Below are 26,038 nucleotides of genomic sequence, written 5' to 3' on the forward strand. Positions count from 1 at the left end.
TGAACACTTGGATAATTCTGTGAGTGATTGGAGAAGGTGCTGTAGTCAGATGAAACAAAAATTGAGATCTTTGGCATTAACTCAACTCGCCGTGTTTGGAGGAAGAGAAATGCTGCCTATGACCCAAAGAACACCGTCCCCACTGTCAAGCATGGAGGAGGAAACATTATGTTTTGGGGGTGTTTCTCTGCTAAGGGCACAGGACTACTTCACTGCATCAATGGGAGAATGGATGGAGCCATGTAAAGTAAAATCCTGAGTGACAACCTCCTTCCCTTCACCAGTACATTAAAAATGGGTCGTGACTGGGTCTTCCAGCAAGACAATGACCCAAAACATACAGCCAAGGAAAAACGGAGTGGATCAAAAAGAAGCACATTAAGGTCATGGAGTGGCCTAGCCAGTCTCCAAACCTTAATCCCACAGAAAACTTATGTAGGGAGTTGAAGCACCGAGTTGCCAAGTGACAGCCTTAAAATCTTAATGATTTAGAGATGATCTGCAAAGAGGAGTGGACCAAAACTCCTCCTGACATGAGCGTAAACCTCATCATCAACTGCAAAAAACGTCTGACTGCTGTGCTTGCCAACAAGGGTTTTGCCACCATGAATTACGTCTTTTTTGCTAGAGGAATCAAATACTTATTTCTCACTGCAAAATGCAGATAAATTTATATAATTTATACAATGTGATTTCCTGGATTTTATTTTTGATATTCTGTCTCTCAATGTTAAAATTAACCTACCCTTAAAATTATAGACTGTGCATGTCTATGTCAGTGGGCAAACTTACAAAAGCAGCAAGGGATCAAATACAGTGTGTCCGTAAAGTCATGGTGCACTTCTGACCAGTCACTGGAAAGCAACAAAAAACTATAGAAATGTTAAATCTGCTCCAAATAAAAGAAAAACTCTCCCAGTTTCATACCTATTCAGTGCAGTTTGATGTGGGCTCCATTTTTTGACCTACACACATCCAAAAGATAGTGAAGTTCTTGCCACACACGGGTAAGGACGTCTGGTGTAGCAGTGTGAATAACGCCTGTGATTCTCTGTTTTAAGTGATTAATGTCGTTGATATGTTCCATGTACACATGTTGCTTCACATAACCCCAAACGTAAAAGTCTAAGGGCGTCAGATCCGGGGATAGTGGTGGCCATGGCTTGACAGAACCCCTGCCTATCCACCATCGGGGGAATGTTCTATCCAGAAACTCACAATGGTGGTGTAGTGTGGAGGAGCGCCGTCCTGTTGAAAGATGACACCTTCTGTAAATTGTGGCACTGCATACAATTCCAACATGTCAAGATACGTGTTTGCCGTCTCACACTGCTCCACGAAAAAAAATGGGCCTATCACCTAATCATGCATCAGGACACTCCACATGTTCACTTTAGTGGTGTTATGTTCGTACTTAACGTAGGCATGAGGATGTTTAGCATCCCATATTCGGACGTTATGGCGAACATGTCCACAGATATGGAAGGTCGCCTCATCGCTAAACACGATCTTCTGCAAAAATCTTGCATCATTGTCGATCTCTTGAAGCATATCTATAGTAAACGCGCATCATTTGGGTCTATCTGCTGGTTTGATAGCATGCTACAGCCGCAATTTGACCTGGCAGTGTATTAATCAGAGTTCAGGTTATCAGGGGGTAATCTGGCTGGGGACTCAGCAACAGCTTAAAAGAGTTTGTGTTGTTTGATTGGTTCTTATCTCTCCTCATGAATATGATTGGGCCAGAGAAAGGGCACCAAAATGTAAACTATAAATAAATCCTGTGACTGGTCAGAAGTGCACCATGACTTTACGAGCACACTGTACTTATTTCCTCCACTGTATGACGATTTATTGGATCAGATGGTCTCCAGAGATCAGACTTTGCTCACTCCTTCCATTTGGTAACTTCATTCTTCATTGATTCTATTTTTTAGTCTTTTTATCACAAAGAGGAAACACTACACCGGATTTCATATTGCATGGCTTTTTATTGGACAGCTAACTTCTAGAGACGTCTTCATTCTATCTGAGGGTTTCGCTTGAACAGATATTCTGCCTGTAAGAAGAGAAATGAGTACAGCGCCGCTCAGCAATGAGATTAGTCAGTGATTGTCTACAGCTTATTGAAGTCTGTGCTCCATAAATAATAACATGAAGAACAAGCCTTAGTAATCAGGGAATGGGCAGTCAGACGGGGGCCGCAGAGTGTCTGCTTGTCGCTGCATCTAAATGGGCACCAAGTAACGCTAAATAATAATAATAATAATCTTTATTTTTATATAGCGCTAACATATTCCGCAGCGCTTTACAGTTTGCACACATTATCATCTCTACATCTCTGCTGCAGGGAAATGTGTGGTCAGGGGACACTCCTGAGCTTGGAGCATGCATCCATCAGCGGACGCTGCCTAGCAGACTCCCCTTATACAGATATGTCTACGTCACAAGTCAGCCACTAGGGGCAGAAAACTGTGTGTAGTTATGATACCTCGCTGACCTCCGTACCGGCAGCACTGACAGGTCCGTATGGAGCAGACTGCGCCCCATGCACAGAGGCAATGGCAAAAATCATGGACATTTGTACATTCTGGCTGGTCAGGCTTATGATATCGAATACCTATTCTTAGGAGAGGTCATTAATACCAGATTGGTAGGGTCCGGCGCCCTCTCAGTTAGCATTAATGGAGGACATATCAATGGTTCATTAACGTCCATGGTAAATTTTTAGTTTTTGGAGGAGTCAAAACACCTGTAACCATCCCGAGTGGGATCTTACCAGATAATCCACAGGGTCGTCCGGTCGGACCTTGCAGCATTCATTCAGCCCCTCTATCAGTGTTGGCATGACGTTCTTCATTAAGTAATTCCTTAAAGGGACGGACTGGGCTTCCAACATTTCATGTTCTTGGCGTTTTACCTCTTCGAGGCGACTGTTCTGTAAAGTTAGAGATGGATGTGACTTGTAGTGCTGGGGTTATATGTAGTAAATCCAGACGAATAGATGAGCCGATCACTTTGGTGCTGCACAGACGATATCTGCCAGAGAGGCAAATCATACGCCGAGCCTGGGATGCAGAAAGGTAAAGGAGTTCACGCAGCTCCTATCAAGGGCCAGAAACAACAGATCTTGGAAAGGAGATCCGCTCACCAGTACCCGGAAGCATCGCACATTATCTCTTTCCACTGTGAATGTAGAAGGGGCCGCGCTGTGAATGTAGAGGAGGACGAGATGGGACTGCACTGTGAATGTAGAGGGGACCACGCTGTCAATGTAGAAAGGGCCACGCTGTGAATGTAGAGGGGAACCGCACAGTGAATGTATAGAGGGCCACGTTGTGAATGTAGAGGGGGACGCGCTGTGAATCTAGAGGGTGTCGAGCTGTGAATGTAGAGGGGGGCCGCACAGTGAATATATAGAGGGCCACGTTGTGAATGTAGAGAGGGCCATGCTGTGAATGTAGAGAGGGCCGCGCTGTGAATGTAGAGGGGCCGCGCTATGAATGTAGAAAGCGCCGCACTGTGAATGTAGAGGGGGGCTGCACAGTGAATGTATAGAGTGCCACGTTGTGAATGTAGGGAGGGGGTCGAGCTGTGAATGTAGAGGGTGTCGAGCTGTGAATGTAGAGGGGGGCTGCACAGCGAATATATAGAGGGCCACGTTGTGAATGTAGAGAGGGCCATGCTGTGAATGTAGAGAGGGCCGCGCTGTGAATGTAGAGAGGGCCGCGCTGTGAATGTAGAAAGCGCCGCACTGTGAATGTAGAGGGGGACGCACTGAATGTAGAGGGGGGATGCATAGTGAATGTATAGGAGGCCGAGCTGTGAATGTAGAGGGGGACGTGCTGTCAATGTAGAGGGGACGCTCCATTTTATACTAGTGCTTGTTGCGGACACCTCTCTATTCACAGTAACACAGTCGGAACAATCTTCACACGTAGTGTGAAGGGTTAAACTAAGATCAAAATTAAAGCAGGCTTCATTTTGTGCTTTTCAACTCTATCTTGCTCTTTTGAGATAAATTTTGTTACTAGGTAAAGTTCACAGCTGTTATGAGACCTTGATTGTTGCAATCTGGACAGGACATGAGACTGAGGGTGTATTGTTCTACGAGACTTTGACGTACAGACTGCTCCTGCATTCTTATAGGTTAAGAACTGTGAGCGTGTTCTTATGCTGATTGGTTGAAGTATAACTTCTATGATTATGATAAGTGATACACAATAAATGGGGGCCAGAGATCTGCTCGATCTTCGCAAACAGAGACAAACGTCTCCATCTGGTCATTTTCAGTTGCCGGCAACGCCCTGTGGATCAATTTGAAAATCACTGAGTCAACCGTGAAGGGTCATTTCAGATCCTATCTCAACAATAGGACTTGCGCCTATCAGACATATACAGCATATTCAGTGGATATGCGATATATGCCAATAACCCTCAGGTCACACTACGCTGATGGCCCAGCTCACCCACTCTTCCCATCGGGCGAATTTCTCAGCTTCCTCCTCAGCCTCCAGCCTGGTTAATTCAGCCATCCTTTCTGCCTCACGAGTAAGACTTTCCTCCGCCTGTTTCTTTTCCAGCTCTGCCGACTCCTCTGGGGTCAGTCCGTAGTTCCGAGGTTCCCCGACCTCCTTAGTAATTTGCTTTATAATTGCTCTATATTCGAGATCGTCGTCTTTAGAGACATCTGTGTTAAAATCAATGAGTGGCATCAGTGGTGAACACATAGCAGACGGGGCCCCGTAGTTACACTCACAGTTGCTCCTCTCCTCTGTGGAGCTGCTGTACCACACCGTGACCCAACGTGCTATGTAAGGCAGGATTCACACACAGCATTTTCTAGAATTTTTCATAATACATTAATCAATATGAAGCTCATTTTTTAGTTTTTAAGCATTTTATTGTAGATTTTACAGCAGAATTGACTCTAAAATCCACATAGGAAAACTCAGTGTGAGCATGACCTGAAGCCCCCCATACACTGTAGAAAGCGGTCTGCTGAACTACTGCTTGGGTAGCAGTTATCTCGGCATCCAAAATCATGATGTCACAAAAGATCCGGGAACCCCCATTTACAGTAGTGTCTCCCTAATATCAGCGGGTTCTGCTCCTGTTGGTCTAATGAATACTGGGGACTTAGAGAGGTATGAAACATGACCCTGCTGCCGGCCTCTCCGTGGGTAACAGAAGCTTTGTACAGGCCCACCCTGCCCATAGGGACGGCGGACTTGGCCCACCTGAGCTTGGCACTGCCCATGTACCATGCTGGCTGAAAAGTAACATTCACAGAACCTACCAATATGCAGAGGGTGGATCTCAGCTTCATCGAAATAGTTAAGAACAGTTTCGTCTTCGGTATTCAGGTCCCGAAATGTGGCGAGAGTGCGGAGAAAACGATCCTGAGAGTAATGTGTCCCGGCCACTGTGCTCTCCGGGAGATTAATCACCCGGTCTTTAAGAAACTCATCAGATGCATCCAATGAAATAACAAAATCTACAAAAAAATAACAATCAAACATTAGGTCCTGACCTTCTCAAACACATGCATGCTCTACTTGGCTGTGTGTGCACGTATTCTGTATCAGGAGAGGAAAACAAGTCGCTGCCAGACATCTCTGCTTTCGTCTCATCTCCCCTGAGAACAAAAGGATTGGGCCTATTGAAATCCAACAGCCTCATCGTTCTTCCCACCTACGGCAGAAGCTGGATCACAGCACACCTATAGATGTTGGAATGATTTTGCTGAAATCGGCCATCTTTAGACAAGGACTATTCTTCAGAAGTCCAACAACAGAAGGGCGACATCAACACATAAGTCAGCGACAGTGAGTTTCCTGATTGCTCAGCTGTGCAGGGATTTTGTTTCTATAAAAAGTGTCTGCCAGGTGTGACTGTCGCCACCGATCTATCTGCACATCCACCATAAAATTAGGTGGGGTGAAATCCAGCTTGTTGGGTGGTCTCCATAGCTGTTAGGTTGTGACATGTATGCCAACGTGAACATGAAAACTTGCCAGATTCATTTATCGATAGAAACTGATCACTGGGGTCCCAGACGCTTATAAAGGGGATTCTCTAAAGAGGAATACGTTAGCACAATTGTCCCTCTATACCCACCTGGTGTGATGGTTGGATCAAAGCGAGGAGCCTTACTCCTGCTCTCCTCCTCTTCTTCACTTTCTTCTGCTAAAAACAAATCAAAGCAAATGTAAAGGATGATGTACGGAATATTGTAGGGGATGATGAGAAGGCTATACATACAAGTGCTTCTCACAACATTAGAATATCATCAAACAGTTCATTTATTTCAGTTCTTCAATCCAAAAAGTGAAACTCATATATTATATAGAGTGATCCATTTCACATGTTTATTTCTGTTCATGTTGATGATTATGGCTTACAGCCAATAAAAACCCAAAAGTAATTATCTCAGTAAAGTAGAATAATTAAGAAAAAGCACCTGCAAAGGCTTCCTAAGTGTTTATAAAGGTCCCTTAGTCTGTGTCAGTAGCTCCACTATCATGGGGAAAACTCCTGACTTGACAGATGTCCAGAAGGCAGTCACTGACACACTCCACAAGGAGGGTAAACCACAAAAGGTCATTGCTAAAGAAGCTGGCTGTTCACAGAGTGCTGTATCCAAGCATATTAATGGACAGTTGGGTGGATGGAAAAAGTGTGGTAGAAAGGTGCACAAGCAATTGGGATAACCGCAGCCTTGAAAGGATTGTTAAGAAAAAGGCATTCAAAAACGGGGAGATCCATAAGGAGTGGACTGCTGCTGGAGTCATTGCTTCAAGAGCCACCACACACAGACGTATCCATCACATGGGCTACAAGTGTCGCATTCCTTGTGTCAAGCCAGTCATGACCAATAGACCACGCCAGAAGTGTCTTACCTGGGCCAAGGAGAAAAAGAACTGGACTGTTGCTCAGTGGTCCAAGGGGTTATCAGATGAAAATAAATTTTGCATTTCATTTGGAAATCAAGGTCCCAGAGTCTGGAGGAAGAGTGGAGAGGCCACAATCCAAGCTGCTTGAGGTCTAGTGTGAAGTTTCCACACTCAGTGATGGTTTGGGGAGCCATGTCATCTGCTGGTGTAGGTCCATTGTGTTTCATCAAGGCCAAAGTCAGCGCAGCCATCTACTAGGAAATGTTAGAGCACTTCATGCTTCCCTCTGCCGACAAGCTTTTTGGAGATGGAAATTTTATTCTCCATCAGGACTTGGCACCTGTCCACACTGCCAAAAGTACCAATACCTGGTTTACAAACAACAATATCACTGTGCTTGATTGGCCAGAAAACTCACCTATAAGAATCTATAGGGTATTGTCAAGAGGAAGATGAGACACCAGACCCAACAATGCAGACGAGCTGAAGGCTGCTATCAAAGCAACCTGGGCTTCCATAACACCTCAGTAGTACCACAGGCTGATCGCCTCCATGCCACACCGCATTGATGCAGTAATTTATGCAAATGAAGCCCAACCAAGTATTGAGGGCATTTACTGAACATACATTTCAGTAGGCCAACATTTCGGATTTTAAAATCATTTTTCAAGCTGGTGTTATAAAGTATTCTAATTTACTGAGATAATGACTTTTGGGTTTTCATTGGCTATAAGCCATAATCATCAACATTAACAGAAATAAACACGTGAAATACGTCACTCTGTGTGTAATGACTCTATATAATATATGAGATTCACTTGTTGTATTGAAGAACTGAAATAAATTAACTTTTTTATGATATTCTAATGTTGTGAGAAGCATCTGTATGTCTGATGAGGTCGCTGTATACAGAGATGCTCGCAGCTACAGGGGACAAGAACACTGACATCTAAACAACTCCTTAGCTTGTTCATAGGTCTTAGGGTATCCATCCAGGACATAACCCTGGTTCTGACAAGGCATGGATTTTAGCTTTTCCCTCATGAAGCGGATCACGTAGGTGTCATCCAGGCGCCCTGTAATATATGTGAGAGATATTGAAATATTAAAATTGCGTCTTTTGTAAGAAAAAACCTTGGCAACATTTCTACTAGCGCTGCACTCACTATTCTGCTGGTGGAGTCACTGTGTCCATACTTTACATTACCGATCATGTACTGATCCTGAGTTACATCCTGTATTATACTCCAAAGCTGCACTCACTATTCTGCTGGTACAGTCACTGTGTACATACATTACATTACTGATCCTGTACTGAACCTGAGTTACATCCTGTATATACTCCAGAGCTGCACTCACTATTCTGCTGGTACAGTCACTGTGTACATACATTACATTACTGATCCTGTACTGAACCTGAGTTACATCCTGTATATACTCCAGAGCTGCACTCACTATTCTGCTGGTACAGTCACTGTGTACATACATTACATTACTGATCCTGTACTGAACCTGAGTTACATCCTGTATATACTCCAGAGCTGCACTCACTATTCTGCTGGTACAGTCACTGTGTACATACATTACATTACTGATCCTGTACTGAACCTGAGTTACATCCTGTATATACTCCAGAGCTGCACTCACTATTCTGCTGGTGCAGTCACTGTGTACATACATTACATTACCGATCCTGTACTGATCCTGAGTTACATCCTGTATTATACTCTAGAGCTGCACTCACTATTCTGCTGGTGCAGTCACTGTGTACATACATTACATTACTGATCCTGAGTTACCTCCTGCATTATACTCCAGAGCTGCACTCACTATTCTGCTGGTGCAGTCACTGTGTACATACATTACATTACCGATCCTGTACTGATCCTGAGTTACATCCTGTATTATACTCTAGAGCTGCACTCACTATTCTGCTGGTGCAGTCACTGTGTACATACAATACATTACTGATCCTGAGTTACCTCCTGCATTATACTCCAGAGCTGCACTCACTATTCTGCTGGTGCAGTCACTGTGTACATACATTACATTACCGATCCTGTACTGATCCTGAGTTACATCCTGTATTATACTCTAGAGCTGCACTCACTATTCTGCTGGTGCAGTCACTGTGTACATACATTACATTACTGTTCCTGAGTTACCTCCTGCATTATACTCCAGAGCTGCACTCACTATTCTGCTGGTGCAGTCACTGTGTACATACATTACATTACCGATCCTGTACTGATCCTGAGTTACATCCTGTATTATACTCTAGAGCTGCACTCACTATTCTGCTGGTGCAGTCACTGTGTACATACATTACATTACTGATCCTGAGTTACCTCCTGCATTATACTCCAGAGCTGCACTCACTATTCTGCTGGTGCAGTCACTGTGTACATACATTACATTACCGATCCTGTACTGATCCTGAGTTACATCCTGTATTATACTCTAGAGCTGCACTCACTATTCTGCTGGTGCAGTCACTGTGTACATACATTACATTACTGATCCTGAGTTACCTCCTGCATTATACTCCAGAGCTGCACTCACTATTCTGCTGGTGCAGTCACTGTGTACATACATTACATTACCGATCCTGTACTGATCCTGAGTTACATCCTGTATTATACTCTAGAGCTGCACTCACTATTCTGCTGGTGCAGTCACAGTGTACATACATTACATTACTGATCCTGTACTGATCCTGAGTTACATCCTGTATTATACTCCAGAGCTGCACTCACTATTCTGCTGGTGCAGTCACTGTGTACATACTTTACATTACCGATTTTCCTCTCTAGTGTTTGGATGATGTCCGTGTTTCTCTCTGAGTCTACTCAAGCTAAGTGTTCCCTTTGTTTGTGTATCCAATCTGTCTTTAGTGATAGAGGGGATTGACTAGCGCTCATCCTTTCCTTCCCTATGCAGGACTTATAGCCAGGGTCAGGCAGGCGTTCGGTATCCAGCTCGGCGATAGATGCGGAACCTATACAGAGACGCTTAGGGAATACAGGGTGACGTTAGATCTGCCTAGGAGTCTCCTCTCCCCCTTCCCTAGTGTTGGGTTCCCTTCCCCTTATCCCTTTGTGCTGCACTTAGTCTTTCCTACCTGAGCGTGACACAGGAGTAGTACTGATGTGGACATACCGCCATTCTGCTCCATGTTCTCTCTCACATTGTCCAGCAGTTCCTGCCAGGCTTCTGGCCCTTCCTCTCCCTCCTCCTCCTCCTCCTCTCCTGGAGGTGATTTCACCAGACGTTCCTTTACAGGACAGATAATAACAATGTGATTGTAGATGGAGTCATCAATTTATCTTTCACAAGTGAAACATAAGGAAAATGAGACGACAACTATCCAAAGGCTGCTGGAGAAGCTGGAAGCTGTAGTTCTGCAGCAGATGTATACAACAGGTTGGGAAGGATTGATGTACAGCATGGGGCTGGGAGGTCCAGGGTGCCAAATTGTGAGAGATGGAAGGGAAAGGGAAATAGTAGAGGTGGCCATAAGACGCGAGACCTCCACCGCCTCTCTCTCCCACAAACATGCAGGTCCAGATTAACAGAGGAGGACAGAGAGGTGAGAGGAGGAGGATGCAGAGGTGACTGCAGGAGGGCTGAGAGGTGAGAGGAGGATGACAAAGAGGTGATTAGAGGAGGACAGGGAGGTGAGAGGAGGAAGTCAGAGAGGTGACTGAAGGAGCGCTGAGAGGTGAGAGGTGGAGGACAGAGAGGTGAGAGGAGGAGGTCAGGGAAGTGATCGTCGGAGGGCAGAGGGGTGAGAGGAGAAGGACAGAGAGGTGAGAGGAGGAAGGCAAAGAGGTGAGAGGAGAAGGGCGGAGAGGCGAAAGGAGGAGGGAAGAGAGGTGAGAGGAGGGCTGAGAGGAGGAGGGCAGAGAGGTGAGAGGAGGGCAGAGACGTGAGAGGAGAGCTGAGAGGAGGCGGGCAGAGAGGTGGGAGGAGGAGGGCAGAGGAGTGGAGGAGGACAGAGGTGAGAGTAGGAGGGCAGAGCGGTGACTGGAGGAGGTCAGAGAAGTGAGAGGAGGAGGAGGGCAGAGAGGTTAGAAGAGGAGTGCAGACATTGTATTTGAATTGGGGAAGGAATATTGGATGGGAAATTGGGAAGGCATTAAAGGGGTCTCGAAGGGGGGGGGATAGGGGGGAAAGGGGGGGGTTGTTCATAAAATATATGATTATCTGTGAATAACAGCTTGATGTCATTTGTTATAATTGTTTTTCCTTAATAAAAATGTATCTGATTAAAAAAAGAAGGGGAGTGCAGACAGGTGACTGGAGGAGGGTAGAGAGCTGATAGGAAGAGGACAGAGAGTTGGGAGGAGGACAGCAGGAGGGCAGAAAGGTAGGAGGAGAATAGATAGGTGACTGGAGGAGGGCAGAGAGGTGAGAAGAGAAGTGCTGACAGGAGACTGAAGGAGGACAGAAAGGTGACTGGAGTAGGACCGAGAGGTGAGAGGAGGAGGGCACAGAGGTGAGAGGAGCACAGGGGGGTGAGAGGAGGAGGACAGAGAGGCAAGAGGAGGACAGAGAGGTGACCGGAGGATGACAGACAGGTGAGTGAAGGAGGACAGAGAGGTGAGAGAAGGAGGACAGAGAGGTGACCGGAGGACAGAGAGGTGACCAGAGGAGGACAGACAGATGAGAGGAGGAGGGCAGTGGGATCTGGGATGAGCGTTAATGTGTGTGGGGGAGTTGGGTATAGGCCCCACAGCCTCGCCTCGCCGCCCTCTCCGGTACATACAGAGGAATGACTTACCAGCTTGTCTATGGCTTCTGTGATGACATCTTTTATATGGATGTGATGCAGTTTGTATTTCTTGCACAGCATCTTGGAGACGGTTGTTTTTCCTGAAGCCGGGGGACCAAGAATACAGATTCGTACGGGCTAAAAAACAAAACGCAGGTGGAAATGTGATCAGTGCTCGGCCCTCTGCCCAGAACACGGTGACCCCTCTTCCCAATGGACAACTAACATCTATATTTGTATATGATCCAGGAACCGTCTGATAGTTGTCACAATTCACACTACAGTTCGTCATCTTCCTATCTCGTGTTCTCATACAGCGCTCTCTCCTACAGACAGTGAGGGCGCTACTGCTCCATCCATGCAGGGAATTGTGGGACCATCTTCCTTGTGATCTGTGGTGGTCTGATCTTCTGAACCCCAGTGATCATACATTGATCACTTTCCCGTGGATAGGTGATAGATGAATCACTCAGTCCCTCACTTACCAGTAATCCTCGGCTCTGCTTATATTCCTTGATGACGGATTCAATGTTCTCCACAATCCCGCTCTGCGACACCCAGTGAATGTTGAAATTCTCCTTTAAGAAGACGGCCTCCATCCGCAGGTTCACTAGTAAATGGTCAATGTCCAGTTGCTGAAACACAATGAGGGTGAATGACTGGTACAGACAGTAACTGGTACTGGACGGTCGCGCTCCCCCTGGACGTCATACTCAGAGGGTCCGTCATACACAGAGGGTCCGTCATACAGAGAGGGTCCATCATAAACAGAGGGTCCGTCATACACAAAGGGCCCGTCATACACAGAGGGTCCATTATACACAGGGTCCGTCAAATAGAGAGGGTCCATCATAGACAGAGGGTCCGTCATACACAGGGTCAGTCAGACACGGGGTCCATCATATAGAGGAGACATGGACCCTTATTACCGTCAGCTCTTTGTTCAGGAACGCCATCTCCTTAGATACTTTCTGTGCTTTTCCAGGCCCCAGGTGAGCGCTGATACACTGCAAGAACATATATACACTTACAGTGAAAGTTATTTCTCTGATTGGCCCTTTTTTTTAGAAAATAGTGGAAAAGCCCTTTAAGCCAGCACTAGTAGGTGGTATAACATGATACAGTTACATGTCTGAGGCCTCTATCAGGGTATACAGCAATGTGTACAGCAGGGAATACAGCAATGTGTACAGCAGGGTATACAGCAATGTGTACAGCAGGGAATACAGCAATGTGTACAGCAGGGAATACAGCAATGTGTACAGCAGGGAATACAGCAGAGATTACAGCAGGGAATACAGAAATGTGTACAGCAGGGAATACAGAAATGTGTACAGCAGGAAATACAGCAGAGATTACAGCAGGGAATACAGAAATGTGTACAGCAGGGAATGCAACAGAATAAACAGCAGGGTATACAGCTATGTGTACAGCAGGGAATACAACAGAATAAACAGCAGGGTATACAGCAATGTGTACAGAAGGGAATACAACAGAATAAACAGCAGGGTATACAGCAATGTGTACAGCAGGGAATACAACAGAATAAACAGCAGGGTATACAGCAATGTGTACAGCAGGGAATACAACAGAATAAACAGCAGGGTATACAGCAATGTGTACAGCAGGGAATACAACAGAATAAACAGCAGGGTATACAGCAATGTGTACAGAAGGGAATACAACAGAATAAACAGCAGGGTATACAGCAATGTGTACAGCAGGGAATACAACAGAATAAACAGCAGGGTATACAGCAATGTGTACAGCAGGGAATACAACAGAATAAACAGCAGGGTATACAGCAATGTGTACAGAAGGGAATACAACAGAATAAACAGCAGGGTATACAGCAATGTGTACAGCAGGGAATACAACAGAATAAACAGCAGGGTATACAGCAATGTGTACAGCAGGGAATACAACAGAATAAACAGCAGGGTATACAGCAATGTGTACAGCAGAGATTACAGCAGGGTATACAGCTATGTGTACAGCAGGAAATACAGCAGAGATTACAGCACGGAATACAGCAATGTGTACAGCAGGGAATACAACAGAATAAACAGTTGGTATACAGCAGGGAATACGGCAGTGTGTGCGGCACGGTATACGGTGGGGTATACAACAGTGTGTACGGCAGGGAATACGGCAGTGTATACAGCAGGGTATAAAGCAGTGTGTACAGCAGGGTATACAGCAGTGTGTACAGCAGGGAATACAGCAGAGATTACAGCAGGGAATACAGCAATGTGTACAGCAGGGAATACAACAGAATAAACAGCAGGGTATACAGCAATGTGTACAGCAGTGTGTACAGCAGGAAATACAGCAGAGATTACAGCAATGTGTACAGCAGGGAATACAACAGAATAAACAGCAGGGTATACAGCATCGTATACAGCAGGGAATACGGCAGTGTGTACGGCACAGTATAAGGCGGGGTATACAGCAGGGTATACAGCAGTGTGTACGGCAGGGTATACAGCAGTGTGTGCGGCAGGGTATACAGCAGTGTGTACAGCAGGGTATAAAGCAGTGTGTGCGGCAGGGTATACAGCAGTGTGTGCGGCAGGGTATACAGCAGTGTGTGCGGCAGGGTATACAGCAGTGTGTATGGCAGGGTATACAGCAGTGTGTGCGGCAGGGTATACAGCAGGGTATACAGCAGTGTGAACAGCAGGGTATACAGCAGTGTGAACAGCAGGGTATACAGCAGTGTGAATAGCAGGGTATACAGCAGTGTGTACAGCAGGGTATACAGCAGTGTGTACGGCAGGGTATACAGCAGTGTGTGCGGCAGGGTATACAGCAGGGTATACAGCAGTGTGTACGGCAGGGTATACAGCAGTGTGTGCGGCAGGGTATACAGCAGGGTATACAGCAGTGTGAACAGCAGGGTATACAGCAGTGTGAATAGCAGGGTATACAGCAGTGTGTACGGCAGGGTATACAGCAGTGTGTACGGCAGGGTATACAGCAGTGTGTACGGCAGGGTATACAGCAGTGTGTACAGCAGGGAATACAGCAGTGTGTACAGCAGGAAATACAGCAGAGATTACAGCAGGGAATACAGAAATGTGTACAGCAGGGAATACAACAGAATAAACAGCAGGGTATACAGCAATGTGTACAGCAGAGATTACAGCAGGGTATACAGCAATGTGTACAGCAGAGATTACAGGAGGGTATACAGCAATGTGTACAGCAGGGAATACAACAGAATAAACAGCAGGGTATACAGCATCGTATACAGCAGGGAATACGGCAGTGTGTACGGCACAGTATAAGGCGGGGTATACAGCAGTGTGTACGGCAGGGTATACAGCAGTGTGTGCGGCAGGGTATACAGCAGTGTGTACAGCAGGGTATAAAGCAGGGAATACAGCAGGGTATACAGCAGTGTGTACAGAAGGGTATACAGCATGGTATGCAGCAGGGAATAAAGCAGGATATACAGCAGGGTGTACGGCAGGGTATGCGGCAGGGTGTACAGCAAGGTGTATAGCAGGGTATACAGCAGTGTATACAGCAGTGCATACAGCAGGGTATACAGCAGTGTGAATGGCAGGGTATACGGTAGTGTGTACAGCAGGGTATACGGTAGTGTGTACGGCAGGGTATACAGCAGTGTGTACGGCAGGGTATACAGCAGGGTATACGCAGTGTGAACGGCAGGGTATATGGCAGTGTGTACAGCATGGTGTATGGTGGGGTATACAGCAGGGTATGCGGCAGTGTGTACGTCACAGTATACGGCGGGGTATACAGCAGTGTGTGCGGCAGGGTATACAGCAGTGTGTACGGCAGGGTATACAGCATTGTGTACGGCAAGGTATATGGCAGTGTGTACAGCATGGTATATGGCAGTGTGCACAGCAGGGTATACAGCAGGTTATGCGGCATGGTATACGGCGGGGTATACAGCAGTGTCTTTATTATTAAGGGAAAAAGAAATCCAAACCTACAGGGCCCTGTGTGAAAAAGTGATTTTCCCCCCCTTGAAACATAAATTAACTGTGGTTTATCACATCTTTGGGAAGCGGAGTTAACATTCCCTAGCCACACCCAGGCCTGAGTCCTGCCACACCTGTTCCCAATCAAGACATCACTTAAATAGGACCTGCCTGACAAAGTGAAGTAGACCAAAAGATCCTCATGCTGGGATCCAAAGAAATTCTGGAACAAATGTGAAACAAAGTAATTGAGATCCATCAGTCTGGAACAGATTATAAAGCCATTTCTAAAGCTTTGGGACTCCAGCGAACCACAGTCAGAGCTATTATCCACAAATAGTGAAAATATGGAACAGTAGTGAACCTTCCCAGGAGAGGCTGGCTGACCAAAATTACCCCAAGAGCGCAGCGAGGACTCATCCAAGAGGTCACAAAAGACCCCACAACAGCATCCAAAGAACTGCAGGTCTCACTTGCCTCAGTTAAGGTCAGTGTTCCTGACACCACCATAAGAAAGTGACTAGGCAAAATGGCCTGCATGGCAGAGTTCCAAGACGAAAACCACCGCTGAGCAATAAGAACATAAAGGCTTATCTCAGTTTTGTCAGAAAACATCTTAGTGATCGCCAAGACTTTTGGAAGAATACTCTGTGGACTGACAAGACAAAAACATGATATTTGGTTACTCACCGTAAAATCTTTTTCTCGGAGTCTTCATTGGGGGACACAGGAAACCATTGGGGTATGCTGCTGTTGCAACTAGGAGGCTAATGCTATGCACAAAAAAATGATCGCCTCCTCCGCAGTGTACACCCCACCAACTGGCACTAGGTTAATCAGTTAGTCTGAAAGCAGTAGGAGAAGCAACAAGTAAAAGAAACAAACACAACTCAAACTGTAACAATATAATACAGTAACCCGAAATGTTAAACTTGGGAGGGTGCTGTGTCCCAATGAAGGCTCCGAGAAACAGATTTTACAGTGAGTAATCAAAAATAGGGATTTTTCTGTACTCACCGTAAAATCCTTTTCTCTGAGTCAATCATTGGGGGACACAGACCATGGGTGTATACTGCTGCCACCAAGAGGTTGACACTAAGTATTACAAAGAAAGTTAGCTCCTCCCCTGCAGTATACACACTCATGCTGGCTCCCAGAGAACCAGTTCAGTGCAAAAGCAGTAGGAGATCAATAATAACATATAAGAGTAAAACATGTCCAATTACAGAACAAGCACAGAGCCATTAACAGGGTGAGTGCTGTGTCCCCCAATGATTGGCTCGGAGAAAAGGATTTTACAGTGAGTACACAAAAAGCAGTCCCTGGGTGGGGACAACATAACAGATCAGGCCCTGCGTAACCGCTTCTTAAGAATGTGCTACCAGGGCCTGCAGAGTCCACCTGCCCAGACTCACATCTGCGGAAATCTGGGTGTGAATATTGTAGTGCTTCATGAATGTGTGCGGACTGGATGAAACTGCAACCTTGTCGGCCTGCTCTGCCGACACCTGGTGCCTAATGGCCCAAGAAGCCACTATCGACGAAGTGGGGAGTGCCCTGATCCCCGCTGGGATAGGCTGACGCGGAAGGATCCCTGGATGGTGTAATGAATCCACCAGGCTAACATGGCCGATGAAGCATCTAAATCCTTCCTGTAAACGTCAGGAAGCCTTCCTGTGACCGTCAGGAAGCCCAAATAAGGTGTCCAACCTTCGGAAGGACGCCGTCCTCGATACGTACCTACTCAGAGCATTCACCTCGTCCAGAGTATGGGGAACCCGCTCCGTTTTGTGAACTGGTGCCGAACAAGACAAGGGAAGAACGATGTCCTCGAAACAGAGGGAATACGATACCACATTGGTAACAAGGGACGAGGACGGCTTGAGGACAACCTTGCCTTGATGGCAATAAGGAAAAGAGTCTGAAAGGACAGAGCGACTAGCTCCGAAGACTCACCTGAATGACGTGACCTCAGAGAAAAAGGCAACCTTCCATGACAGTAAAGTCTGATCGGATCAAAAGGAGTCTACTGTAAGAACCCCCAGGACCATTAAGGTCCCAAAGGTCTAACGGTAGGCGATAGGGAAGAACCGCATGTGAAAACTCCCTGCGAGAAAGTCCCTACTTGCAGTTTTGTTGCAATAAGACCGAAAAGGCTAAAATCTAGACTTACAGCGAGCTGAGCTTCAGGCCTGAATCTAAATTGTTTTGAAGGAAAACTAAAAAAGGGGGAAGGCGTCCGTTACTTCTGCCCCATGCAAAATGCATACTGAGGCGGGCTTACAAGCACTAGTCGCTGACAACTTGTTGTGAGAGTCCCGCCTGGGTCAGAACCGGTTCCTGGAGAGCAGATCTGGACGATCCGACAACAGCCAGAAAAAAAATCGGCAATGAGTTGTACTAGCTCCACAAACAAAACCTGACGTGGTCAGTGCAGATCGCCCAGGATCACTGGGACAATTTCCGCTTCCTAAAGACTCTCGGAAGTAGTGGAAGAGGGGTGACGGAAATGGTACCATGTAAGAACCAGAGCATGCACTGCGATGGCTTTTTGATCCCGAGACCGAACTATGAACTCGAGTACATTGGCATTCAGTCTGGACGCCATCCAATCTACATCTGGAGTGCTCCAGTGAAGACAGATGTGATGGAAGACTTCCGGATGAAGTTCCCACTCACTTGAGGTGAGACCCTAACGGCTGAAGAAGTCTGCCGCCCAGAGTTCTACTCCTGAGATGTGTACTGCCGAGATCACCGAGTCATTGATTTTGGCCCATCGGATAATGTGAGGTACCTTGGCCATGGCCGCCGGTACCTCCTAGATGATTGACGTACGGCACAGCCGTGGCATTGTCTGATTGAATTCGCATGGGGGGACCCGCCAGAAGGCAGAGGACCTGCTGTAGGACTAGCTTTACCGCTCGGATCCCCAGAACAATGATCGGGAGACTGGATTCCTGAGATGACCGGCGGCCTTGAGCAGTGTGGTGACGCTCCCCAGCCCAGAAGACTGGCATCGGCAGTCACTAATAACTATTGAACCGGTAGAAAGGATCTCCCCCTGGATGAGGAAGGAGCTCAGAGTCTACCCTCTGAAAGCCTGTATAACCTGCAGAAAACAAGCAGAGTGAAGGGAACTGCTTCTATTGCCGCCACCATTTTTCCTCAGAACCCTCATAGCAAATCGAATGGAATGAGGGGATGAGTGACCAAGGGCGTGAGCTCCCTGTTGAAGGGCCAAGGCCTTGTCTTAAGGGAGAATTACCAACCCTCTGGAGGTGTCCAGGATCATCCTCAAAAAGGATATCTGCTGGGCTGGAAATGAGGAAGACTTGTCTAAGTTTATTTGCCCGCCCAGGTGAGAAAGGGTCTTGCAAGTGATATAGTAGGACTCAACGTAGTCCTGGAAGGACGGCTAGAAAGTCGACCGGATAGGGCAGGACGAACACGCCCCAAGAGTGCAAGATGGACATGACAGCCGCCATGACCTTTGTGAACACTCTGGGAGCGGTAGCAAGGTCAAAGGGCAAGGTCGTGAATGGAAAAGCGCAAGAAATTTTTTTTTGGAGAGGGGAAAAATGGGAACGTGGAGGTTAGCATCCTGAATGTCGATGGATGCCAGAAACTCTACCTTTTTCCATTGAGGTAATAGCCGAACTGAGGAACTCCATGCAAAGAAGGAGAACCTTGTAAAGCTTGTTAGAAGTTTGAGGTCCAGTATCGGTCTTACTTTTCCGTCCTCTTTTTGGGACCAAGATTCCTCAGATCTAGACTGTTTTGGACAACCCTTCCACTGCTGGTTGGGTCTATAGGAAACATGCGATCCTTTGTTGCTGTGTGGGGAACGCCCCCAACTTCTCCCCGAATAACCAACCACTCTGGTAAGGGAGTGATGTCAGAGGCTTTTTGAACGCAGAGTACACTTCCATTCTCTGAGCCATAATGCCCTTCTGAATGTAATGGCATTTGCTGCTGACAGCGCCGCGCAACTAGCCGCATGCAAAAGGCGTGAAACACAGTCTCCTGCTCAAGAGATTTGATTGCCCAGTTGTACTGTCTGCGGGAAAAGGTTACTGATGTGAATCAAAGTAGTTGAGGTCTCCGACCAGGAGACCATTGCTCTAGCAACCCATGTGGCGGCTAAGGAAGGGTAGAGCGCTGAACCCGAGGCCGCAAGACGGAACAAGACAGATTTGCTATCTGACAGTCCGTGGTATTTTTAATTGATGACCCATTGGGCAGGGATACTGGTAGGTATACCACAGGAGATTCTACCCAATTAAGCTGCCAAGTGGCAGAATGCGCGGCAGCATCCAGCAGGTCAGGAAAAAGCCATCTCTTGCTATCGCCGCTGTCTTTTGACGGTGCAGAGTTAAAATGATGAACTCTTGATCCACCATCCTCTTAATAGGGAAGTGGAGAGGGATCGTCCGCCTTCTTGCATCATCATTTGCTAAAGAGTGGTGATGCAGAGGGGGCTGCTCGGAAGCCAAAAGGGGTGCCTCTGTACATCCACAGAGTTCAGGTGCCCGGGTGGACAGGGCTGGTTGTCCGGCATTAGGCCTGGCTGCAGAAGAGGATACATGGAGGCGACAGTCCATGTGCTCGTCTGTTGATGGTGTGGGGAGATCGATACCCTTTAAAGGACCCGTCGCCCCTAAAAATCAGACCAGGCATGGCATCCCACGTCATAGGGGGGTATACGTGGAGGGGACACTCCACGTGTTTGCATATTGGCTGAAAAAGGATACCACACTTGAAGAGGCTTCTGTCAGTGAATCGCTTATCCGGACGCTCCCTGTCTGGGTGAACGGCAAATGCTCTGCGAGAGAGTTTAGTCTCCTTGTGAGGGACACTGTGTAATCTAGAGTAGAACCGGAGTCCTCGTCAATCTACAGAGATTGGTTGATGGTCTAAATAGGCGAATCCATCCTTTTCTGAAGCTCTGGTGAGTCCAGATCCAAGGCAATATCAGATCCATATTCAGAGTCTTGTTCTCAGCAAATCATTGGTGAGGGAGATCAGGAAATGAAGATCCCGTTTTCTAGACGCCTGTACATTTCTAGACGCCTGTACGTTTCTAGAATACTTCTAGCCCCTGCTAGCCGACGGCTCCTATGTAGGAGAGGGTCCATCTATATCGGTCCTGCGAGCACGCCGAGCCACAGAGGGTTCACAGAGCAATTCAATCTCTTGGTCAGAGAAGCCATGGATTGCAGCAGTGACGAAGCCCACTTAGGGGAACTAGGTACTCTGGGATAAGGATCGGCTCCTGAGCTCATGGGGTGACCGGCTCCGGACTGCTCATCTGCCTTTAAGACCAGGGAATACTGGTCATGTGCTTTTAAGACTAGGGAATATTGGACGTGTGCCTTTGAGACCAGTGAATACTGGTTCTGTGCCTTTAAGACCAGGGAGTACTGGTCATGTGCCTTTACGACCAGGAAATACTGTGCATGTGCTTTTAAGACTAGGGAATATTGGTCGTGTGACTTTAAGATCAGAGAATACTGGTTCTGTACCTTTAAGACCAGGGAATACTGGTCATGTGCCTTTAAGACCAGGGAATACTGGTCATGTGCTTTTAAGACTAGGGAATACTGGTCATGTGCCTTTAAGACCAGGGAATACTGGTCATGTGCTTTTAAGACTAGGGAATATTGGTCGTGTGCCTTTGAGACCAGTGAATACTGGTTCTGTGCCTTAAAGGCACATGGCCAGCATTCCCTGGTCTTAAAGGCACATGACCAGTATTCCCTGGTCTTAAAGGCACATGACCAGTATTCCCTGGTCTTAAAGACCAGGAAATACTGTACATGTGCCTTTAAGACCAGGAAATACTGGTCATGGCCTTTATGCTGCCGGAGGTAGAGTGGGGAGGGGGAGGGAGGTAGCGGCGGCTCCTTACCCAGATCCTGGGTCCCCCGAGTCCATGTTGGATTAGCGCTGTCTTCAGCGCTGAATACGGCCGGGTTCTATGCAGCAGCAGCTTCCGGATGAGCTCGTGTCCGGAAGCTGCAGGAGAATGAAGATGGCCGCCGAGAATATGCGGTGCTCTCGTCCTTTACAAGAAGTGCCTGAATAGGGGGCGGAGCCATGGAAGCGCAAAATAGCGCGGGCTTTGGCCTACACAAACCCGAAGCCAGGGGCTAAATCTTTGGTGCCAGCGAGCGCCAAGCAGGAAAAGAAAGGCATCCCCCCCGCTGCAAAAAGCGGGGATCCACCGGTTGCGCAGAGCCCTCCAGCCACTCCAGTCCCAGCACTTACCCAAGAAGCTGCTGGAAGGCAGAGTACGCAGCTCTATTCAGCAGGTCAGAAAAGTTGAAAAGATTCTCTGCTGTTGCTGCTGTTTGGACGGTGCAGGGATAAAAAGAAAAAACCTCAATCCATCATACCTTTAGTAGGGAGGTGGAGCGGTACCGTCTGCCTCCTTGTATCATCCGCTTTAACAGTGGTGGTGCAGTGGTGGCTGCTCGGACGCCACGAGGTGGGCCTCTGTACATCCAAAGGGTTAATCACCTAGGATGGGACAGGGCTGAATGTCCGGCAATAGGCCTGGTTGCGGAAGAGGATACGTGGAGGCGACACTCCATGTGCTCGTCCGTTGAAGGTGTGGGGAGATCGGTGCCCTTGAAGGGACCTGTCGCCCCTAAGAATCAGCTCAGGCGTGGCATCTCACGTTGCAGGGGAGGATACGGAGAGGCGAAACTCTCCGTGCTCGCCTGTTGATGGTTCGGGGGAGATCGGAGCCTTGAAAGGATCCGTCGCCCCGTCCGTTGTAAAAAGTAAAATAAAAAATGTAAAAGGTAAAAATGTAAAAATAAAATAATAAAGAGTTTTGGGTCTGAATAGCAGACCCGTCCGTGTGCCTCCTACAGACACTAAGCAGGAACTGGTTCTCTGGGAGCCAGCATGAGGGTGTATACTGTAGGGGAGAAGCTAAATTTCTTTGTAATACTTAGTGTCAGCCTCCTGGTGGCAGCAGCATACACCCATGGTCTGTGTCCCCCAATGAGGCGAAGGAGAAATCCTGTTTTCTCTATTGCTTTATTGAGGTACACAGGAAACCATGGGATGTCCCAAAGCAGTCACTGGGGAGAGAACAGCAGAAACTCAGTTCAGGTCGGAGAACACAGCATTGCCGCCTGCAAGATCCTTCTACCTAGGCTGCCGTCCGCTGAAGCATAGGTATGGACACTGTAAAATTTGCAAACGTGGATGGAGGACCAGGTTGCCGCTTTGCAGAGCTGCAGGGCGGATGGCCTATGGTGTACCGCCAGGAGGCGCTCACTGCCCAGGTAGAGTGTGCCTTAAACCCAGGGGGAGGCGCTCTGCTCTTGATCCGGTATAACTCCAAAATTGCCATCCGGATCCAGCGACCAATCGTAGCCTTGGAGAACGGGAGGCCTCTACGTGCACCCTCAGGAATGACAAAGAGAAAGTCTGTCTTCCGGAAGGGGGCGATCCTAGCCAGATAGACCCGCACCGCCCCGATTAGATCTAACCTGTTCAGTGAACGCTCCAAAAGAGGAGTCGGAACTGGGCAAATGTAAGGGAGGACAATATCCTCATTTGGGTGAAAAGCGGACACTACCTTGGAAAGTAAAGAAGGTAGAGGGGGCAAAGCCACCTTGTCCTGGTGGAGTGGAGAAGCAGGAAAGGGGGACGAAAGAAAAGAGCCCCAACTCCGAAACGCGTGATGGTGATGGCTACAAGAAACACCACCTTCCAAGACAAAAAGGACAGCGAGACCTCTCGGAGAGGTTGAATGGGAGAACACCTCAGGACTAGATTGAGGTCAGAGGGGTCCACAGGTGTACGGTGTGCGCTACCCCCTGGAGAAAAGTTGTGACCTGAGAACGGGAGGATAAGTTCTCCTGAAAAAGAATGGAAAGCGCTGACATCTGGCCCTTTAGCGAATTAAGAGCAAGGCCAGCATCAAAAGTCCCCCCTGAAGAAACGTCAGAATAGGAGGGAGAGCAAAGGACATAGGCGACTAGAGTCACACAAGTCCAATAATAGACCGGGGACGATGACGACTTCCTAGCCCGGATCATGGTCTGAATCACCTGATTTGAAGCCCCGGACACTCTTAGAACCGCAGTTTCAACAGGCATGCCGTTAAATCGAGCGATCGAGAATTCTGGTGGAAGATCGGCCCTTGGGACAGAAGATCCAGTCTGTCTGGGAGCCTCCAGGAGGCGTCTGCGAGAACATTGACGACCTCTGCGAACCAAAACCTCCTGGGCCAATCCGGTGCTATCAGAATGACTGGCACCCCATCCGCCTTGAACTTTTTCAACAGCCTGGGAAGAAGGGGGAGGGAAGGGAACAGATAGGGAAGGGCAAACTGCGACCAGGGTATTGCCAGAGCGTCGGTGCCAATCGTGAGAGGATCGCAGAACCTGGAAACGAACTGTGGAACCTTCCTGTTCAGCCAGGACGCCATGAGGTCTACATATGAAGTGCCCCGTCAAAGGCAAATCTGATGGAAGACTTCCATTCTCTCACAACGAAACCCTTGCGGCTGAGAAAGTAGGCAGCCAAGTTGTCCACGCCGGGGATATGCACTGCAGATATCGCCGTAACCGTCACCTCTACCCAGAGGAGAATCTTGGATACCTCGGCCATCGCCAAGAGACTACGAGTTCCTCCCTGGTCACTGATAAATGCCACGGCTGTGACATTGTCTATCTGAACTCAAATTGGCAGGACCCTGGGAGGTCTCTCTCAGTGGCGGAGGGACAGAAGAATGGCCTTTATCTCGAGAATGTGGATCAGGAGGGAAGATTCCTCTGCCGACCAACGTCCCTGAACAGTTAGGTTGCGAAAGACCGCACCCAAGCCGAGAAGGCTGGTGTCCTTCGTCACCACCTGCCGATGAACAGGAAGGAAGGACCGACCCTGGAAGATGACAGGGGATGACAGCCACCAACTGAGAGATTTCTTGACTCGGGAGGAGATCCGAACCGGACGATCCAGAGAGAGAACGGACTTGTTCCACTGAGATAGGATGGCCTGCTGAAGTGAAATTGCGCAAAAGGAATAGCTTCTGACGCAGCCACCATCCTTCCCAGGACTGTCATGGCTGAGCGGAAAGATGGAGGCCAAGGGCCCTGCAGAAAGCGAACCCCCCATTGGGTGTTGAACAGCATGCCTAGTAAAATGAGGTGCTGAGTCGGGACAAGGCAAGACTTTGCCCTGTTGATTAGCCAGCCGAGTCGAGACTGGGTTCCAGGAACAATGTACAGACTTTACTGGGCCTGGTAAAAGAACGTAACCTTGATGATTCATCGATGTATAGAATGAGCACTAGACCTCTGATTCGCAGAATGGCAATTACCGCTGCCAAGCTCTTTGTGAAGACCCTGGGAGCGGTTGGGAGCGGTTGCGAGCCAGGTGACAAACTGAAAATGGTCCTCCCGCACTGCAAAACGCAGAATTTTCTGATGCCCTGAAAAAAAAAGAGACATGGAGATAGGCGTCTTGGATTTCTATGGAGCACAGGAACTCCTGCGACTCCATGGAATCAATTACTGAACGAAAGGACTCCATCCTGAAATGATGCAGTCGGACCCTTTTGTTCACTAACTACATCCAGGATGGGTCAAACCGCACCGTCTTTCTTCGGCGCGACAAATAGGTTAGAATAAAACCCCGTGAAACATTTCTGGGGTGGGACGGGAACGATGACTCCTGAACTGAGAAGGGAGGTAATGGATGTGAAGAACCCCCCGGAACCAGAGAAGCATCCCTTGGAGGACAGAATTCGAAGAATCGATCTTTGGGCCACGAAAGGAAATCTATTTTGTATCCTGAAGATACAACCTCCCTGACCCATGCATCCTCCACCGAGGCGAGCCAGACGTCCTTGAAAATCCAAAGGCAGATGTCCAGTCTGGGAGATTCGCTGGGATCTGGAGATGAGTCATGCAGAAGAAAATCTACCAGGTCTGGTCCTGGTGGATCTTCCCTGCGCGTTTCGGAGACGACAAGAGGGGTTAGGTTTAAAAGAAGCCCTTTTCCTATCCTGGCCAGCCTGTGGCCTCTCTTGGTGGGAGAAATCCTTCCTCAAAGAGAAACGGCGAAAGAGCCAAAAGGACCGAAACTCACGCTTCAAAGGATTGAGGAAGGAGAGAGCTCGTCCCTCCAGTGGCCTCCTTAATAATTTGGTCCAGCTTGGCGCCAAATAGATGGGAACCCTGGAAAGGCAAGCTGGTAAGGGACTTTTTTGAAGATAAGTCCGCCTGCCAGGCCTTAAGCCAAATGGTCCGTTGGATGGCCACTATATTGCTGGACGCCTGAGCAGCGCATAAAGCAGCATCCAGTGAGGCGGATACCAGGTACTTCCCTGCATAAGAAATATGGTCCTTGAGGTCAGCCAATTCCTTCAATCGGGCCACAGAAAGAAT

The 26,038-nt window shown here is 47.8% G+C and overlaps 1 protein-coding gene across 2 annotated transcripts in view; it reads right to left on the bottom strand.

Annotated features, from left to right (window-relative positions):
* Window positions 1-1,912: 1,912 nt before the first annotated feature.
* The window catches only part of AK7 (adenylate kinase 7), a 46,723-nt gene continuing 22,597 nt past the window's right edge, over window positions 1,913-26,038 (bottom strand). For both annotated transcript variants that reach the window (XM_077267363.1, XM_077267364.1), the window contains exons 9-18: window positions 12,600-12,677; window positions 12,156-12,305; window positions 11,680-11,808; window positions 10,056-10,170; window positions 7,844-7,972; window positions 6,121-6,189; window positions 5,300-5,497; window positions 4,470-4,690; window positions 2,780-2,938; window positions 1,913-2,059 (exon numbers count right to left, since the gene is read on the bottom strand). In XM_077267363.1, coding sequence (XP_077123478.1) covers window positions 2,021-2,059; window positions 2,780-2,938; window positions 4,470-4,690; window positions 5,300-5,497; window positions 6,121-6,189; window positions 7,844-7,972; window positions 10,056-10,170; window positions 11,680-11,808; window positions 12,156-12,305; window positions 12,600-12,677 — 1,287 coding nt within the window. In that variant the 3' untranslated portion in view covers window positions 1,913-2,020. The remainder of the gene's footprint in view (window positions 2,060-2,779; window positions 2,939-4,469; window positions 4,691-5,299; window positions 5,498-6,120; window positions 6,190-7,843; window positions 7,973-10,055; window positions 10,171-11,679; window positions 11,809-12,155; window positions 12,306-12,599; window positions 12,678-26,038) is intronic.

The sequence above is a fragment of the Ranitomeya variabilis genome, chromosome 1 (genome assembly GCF_051348905.1).
Source record: "Ranitomeya variabilis isolate aRanVar5 chromosome 1, aRanVar5.hap1, whole genome shotgun sequence".
Taxonomy (NCBI): domain Eukaryota; kingdom Metazoa; phylum Chordata; class Amphibia; order Anura; family Dendrobatidae; genus Ranitomeya; species Ranitomeya variabilis.